Source organism: Pinus tabuliformis, chromosome 4_1 (genome assembly GCF_031772625.1).
Source record: "Pinus tabuliformis cultivar Carrire ecotype Pingquan chromosome 4_1, CPIR1, whole genome shotgun sequence".
Taxonomy (NCBI): domain Eukaryota; kingdom Viridiplantae; phylum Streptophyta; class Pinopsida; order Pinales; family Pinaceae; genus Pinus; species Pinus tabuliformis.
In genome coordinates, this window is record NC_142303.1 from 655,546,996 (window position 1) to 655,552,107 (window position 5,112).

The window sequence follows — 5,112 nt, forward strand, 5'->3', positions numbered from 1 at the left end:
ATAACAATATAAAATCGGCTAATTGTTTTAGTTGCGTTGTCCAAAAACATCTCCTTTAACAGTTGAACTATATTTTGATTGGATGCTTTCCAAACTGTTGTTCATAACTAATTGAAGGAGTTCAACACGTCTAAAATAGGTCTTCATGTGTAACAACAATTCTCAATGAGTCCTTGTCCTATCCTTGGCGAGGAAAATCTAGAAGGTGCAGTCCTCCAACAACATCTCAACATACCACAAACCCTGTAACAACACAATTGTCATTTTTACGAGAAAAATATCCCAAAACAATAGTTCTCATGCAAAATTACAAGTAGAATGGGACAATAAGGATGACGTATAAAAGAGACATAGCGAGGTTGATAATGGTTGTTACAATGGAAGAGAATGGTCTCGAGAATAAAAAAAGCTAGGAAAATATATAATTGGAAATATTTAAACTTTTGTTGATGATTTTTTTCTTTAAATTTTGAATTATATAAAAAATATATTTTAATTAAAAAAAATTGATATATTTAAATTACAACTTAACTTATATTTTTAGCAATAGAATTTTTTATGGTTTTATTGTACTTATATTTAAAAAGAGTAATTTAAAATTTCATTTGAGAAATTTATATATTGGAATTTGAAGTTTTATATATATATATATATATATATTTTCAAATTATATTAAAGTTATATAATTCTTTCTAATATAAAATTAAATTGATATTAATTATTTCTATATAAAATTATTTTGAACCAATATAAAAAATTAAATTGATATTAATTATTTCTATATAAAATTATTTTGAACCAATATAAAAAATAAATGAAATTATTATCAACTTTTTTATTTTTATTTTTATTATATGGTTACAAAAACACACATATATAAAAACCAAAATGATGATTTTGTATTTATATGCAAATATGCCTACCAAAAACATCAGAGGTAGTATGCAGCTATATGAGGTCTCTTATTGAACAAAGCTACAAATTTTTATAGAGGGACTCCAAACTGGATAACAAAAATGAGGTTTTGTAGGTATATCACTTACAAAAGTGTCCAATCAAAAAACCAAAAGAGATAATTTACATGTCCTACTATAAATAATTGATAATGTAATCCTTCATAATTGTTCAATGCCAATCCATTTAGCTCTAAGGAATAGGAGAGGGCCTCATTAGGCCATTGATTTTTAAATCTCCCAATCTTAATTTACACCCTTCATTAGCACATAACCCCACATTTTTAATGAGATCACAGAGAACATGGAGATATGCTATTGAAGAGAACCCTTTCACTGCTTTCCTAATTCTTTTCACAATAGTATATAATGTTTTCTCCTTGGGATATGAGCCCTTCAACATATGCTAAATAAGGAGAGGGAGAAGCTACCTAATTTTCTTTGGCTATCTGAATCCCCTAGGCGAGGGCATAAAGTTCATTGTGGTTGTTTGTCATGCATCCTAAGCTCCATGAATACTCTGTAACTTTAACTTACTAGGAACCATACAATATCTACCCCCTTCTTGTTCCATGACCTACTTTATTTTATATTTAAATATTAGTAATACAGTAATATAGTAACATATGTTTTTTAATTTTAAAACTATATTAAAAAGTGGGATTATAGGAGTATAAAACTATATTAATATAATTTTTATTTTGATTTAGAGTTTAATCATTATATATAATTTGAATAATTAATTTTATATCTGGTAAGGCTTTTGAATATATCATTTGCTATGGTAAACCATAGTTTATGTCTTTATATAAATATGAATTATAGTTTATTAAAAGAATGATATTTGATATCAAAATATGTAATCAAAAACATATTTAAATATTATGTGGAAAGTACACAGAAATTTCAAATATGAGACCAAATTGATACTAGAATTTTAGCTTTAATATGGGGGCATTTAGTGTGGTAACGTAAAAGGTTTGAAATCAATGTTTACAAAGTACAAAGTACAAAGTATTTGGTGTAGCCAATTCAAATTAAAAAGTACAAAGTACAAAGTATTTGGTGCAGCCAATTCAAATTGAATTTAGACGTAACAAATTTGACTTCAATTTCAATGGGACAAATTTGAATTGACTTTCTTTTTTTCGATGCAACAAAAGGTGGAGCGGTTAGACCAACTAAGTTCTTGATGCAGCAAAATCAAAATCAAGAGCGAGAAAAGTGGTAAAGAAATAGGCAATTTATGGGAAGAAGCGAGCACATAATAAAATTGTTTTTATTAAATTTATTAATTAGGAGAAAAAAAAGCGAAGCATAACTCTCTATTAAACCTCCACCATCCACGTAATGATACTTCATAATTAAATTAGAATTCTGAAAACTCCATACACAACTATCAAGATAAAAATGCATGTGCATCCATTGGGAGTTACAACCCGCTATTTTCCCTCTATTTCCATAGAATGGAATCGTTCCCGCTATAAATCCACATCAAGTCCTTCCCATTTTCATGTGTATCTCTTTGCTTTGTTTTGTTGCTGCTTCTTTGGTTTCTCTATTTGCCATCCATTTTGTTTGCAACTTTCGTTTTCTTTTTTTTATTTGCCATCCACTTTGATGGAAAATGGGGGGAGTTCTGAAAGTGCCGAATGGTGGCTCTATGTCCTCCTCTTTGGAAATAGTGGTTTGTTGGACTCTCAGGATATTTTTGCTGCGTTGGGTCAGTGGCCTCTGTATGTTGCACTGCTCATCGCTGCTGTTTTGGCGTCCTGGTTGATGCCGGGAGGCTGTGCGTGGGCGGGAAGACACAGGAGGTCTGGCCACGTTCCTATTCCCGGTCCCAAAGGATGGCCCATTATCGGAAGTCTAATGGACATGAGCATCGGTCTCGCTCACCGCAAGCTCGAATATCTGGCTCGTCTTCATGGTGCCACGAAGCTTATGGCCTTTAGCTTAGGCTCCACGCCCGCCGTTATTACATCGGATCCTGAAGTGGCCCGAGAGCTGCTCAACTCCCCTCATTTCGCCAACAGACCCCTGAAGCAATCTGCGCAGCATTTATTGTTCGGCCGGGCTATTGGCTTCGCACCCAATGGGGATTACTGGAGGCTGCTGAGGAGAATTTCTTCTACGCATCTCTTTTCTCCGCGCAGAATCGCTGCCCACGAGCCTGGTCGCCAGGCTGATGCTCTGGGAATGCTTGTCGATATCCAAAAGGAATGTGAGCGTAACGGTGTTGTAAGGGTTCGAGCACACTTGCAAGGGGCTGCGCTGAACAATATCATGGGCAGCGTCTTTGGAAGGAGGTTCGATATGTCATGTACTTCTACTTGTGAACAAGTGAAGGATCTGCGGGAGATGGTGGATGAGGGTTTCCAGCTGTTGGGAGCGTTCAACTGGGCGGATCATCTACCATGGCTGCGACCGCTGGACCCTCTTCGAATCCATGCTCGTTGCGCCCGCCTGGTGCCCCGTGTGAGAGCTTTCGTTAGAAATATCATCGAAGAGCATCGACGTGCAGAGCGGAACAGCGAAACGGGTGATCAATCCGATTTTGTTGACGTTCTGCTGTCGTTGCATGGAGAAGATAAGCTAGATGAGGAGGATATGATCGCTGTTCTCTGGGTCCGTACTATCCGTATTTTCATCCATGTATCTCTGTATTTTAGTTAAATTTTCACACTCTGATCTGATCTATCTCTCTGTATTTTAGTTTAGTTTTTCACACTCTGATCTATCTATCTCTGTATTTTAGTGTTTTGACACTCTGATCTGATCTGATATGTTCTATCTCTGTATTTTAGTTTAGTTTTTTCACACCGGAAGGAATTTATGAATGACGTGAGTTTGCTCGCCTTTGCTTCTAATTTCTTTATGTATGCATGCATGCAGGAGATGATTTTTCGCGGCACAGACACGACGGCTCTGCTGACAGAGTGGACCATGGCAGAACTGGTGCTGAATCCGGATGCCCAGAAGAAAGCTCAGGCAGAGTTGGACGCAGTAGTGGGGCGAGAGCGCAGCGTGAAGGATTCAGATATCCCTAACCTGCCCTACGTGCAGGCTGTGGTAAAGGAGGCGCTGCGAATGCATCCGCCTGGACCGCTCCTATCATGGGCACGTCTCTCCACTGAAGATGTGAACATGGGCGATGGAATGTGTGTCCCGGCGGGCACGACTGCCATGGTGAATATGTGGTCGATTACTCACGACCCCAGCATTTGGGAATCACCTCAAGAGTTCCGTCCGGAGAGGTTTGTAGTGTCGGAAGGTGGGGAAGACGTGGATGTAAGGGGTAATGATCTGAGGCTTGCGCCTTTTGGTGCTGGTCGTCGTGTGTGCCCGGGGAAGGCTCTGGGCCTTGCCACTGTTAACCTCTGGGTGGCTAAGCTCCTCCATCATTTTCAATGGCTTCCTCATGCTGAACATCCAGTTGACTTGTCCGAGGTTCTTAAGCTGTCCTGCGAAATGGCTCATCCTCTTCGTTCTGTTCCCATCATACGGGTGCCAGCTTTCACTAGCTAATTAAATCCTCCCCCGTTACCTGCTAATTGCGGTACCTCCTGTTCTGTTTCTGTTTGTCAGTATTACTAGGCAATATATATGATGCCGTCTCCCATTATGTATTTCGATTGCAGCAGGGCAGTATTACTAGGCACTATATATGCGTCGATGCCGTCTCCCATTATGCATTTCGATTGCATGAGCACGCACTATCATGCAATGCCGTTCAATCTTTAGCTCTCCGGTTATATGTATCTCGATTATAAGTGGTACTTTTTCTGACCCATCGTCGTCATATGAGACTGTGTGTCTCTGTTTGGTTATTGCGATCGATAGAACGAACGATGGATGGTCGTTTTGGGTTTGAATAATGGTGAGCTGCACGTTAAATTTTTGACAATAAAGATGAGTGACCACGGATATTTTTGCATGGTTGGTTTCTAATGGATGGATTTTTTCAACTCTTTCTTTCTTTTTTTACAGTCAGTCAACAATTTTATTTGTTAAAGCATAAATTACATTACATGGTGCAATTTTATTTGTTAAACCATATATATATATATATATAACGTAAATTACATGGTGTATTCCTGTATAGCAGAGGCAGATGTCGTCACACCATTGTCAATGGTTTTGAAAACGATTTCTACAC

General features: G+C 37.7%; 1 protein-coding gene across 1 annotated transcript; it reads left to right on the forward strand.

Moving 5' to 3' along the window:
• Positions 1-2,882: 2,882 nt before the first annotated feature.
• Positions 2,883-4,873, forward strand: LOC149177785 (cytochrome P450 78A4-like). Its single transcript, XM_089423468.1, has 2 exons — positions 2,883-3,581; positions 3,849-4,873. Exons 1-2 carry the CDS (start codon positions 2,898-2,900, stop codon positions 4,479-4,481), a joined length of 1,317 nt encoding a protein of 438 aa, XP_089279594.1. The 5' UTR covers positions 2,883-2,897; the 3' UTR covers positions 4,482-4,873.
• Positions 4,874-5,112: the final 239 nt, after the last annotated feature.

Bases quoted from the DNA above. Each gene is read 5' to 3' on its own strand.
- LOC149177785 (XM_089423468.1), top strand. From the start codon at position 2,898: ATGGCCTTTAGCTTAGGCTCCACGCCCGCCGTTATTACATCGGATCCT. The intron at 3,582-3,848 runs GTCCGTACTATC...GCATGCATGCAG, and splicing joins ATATGATCGCTGTTCTCTGG to GAGATGATTTTTCGCGGCAC.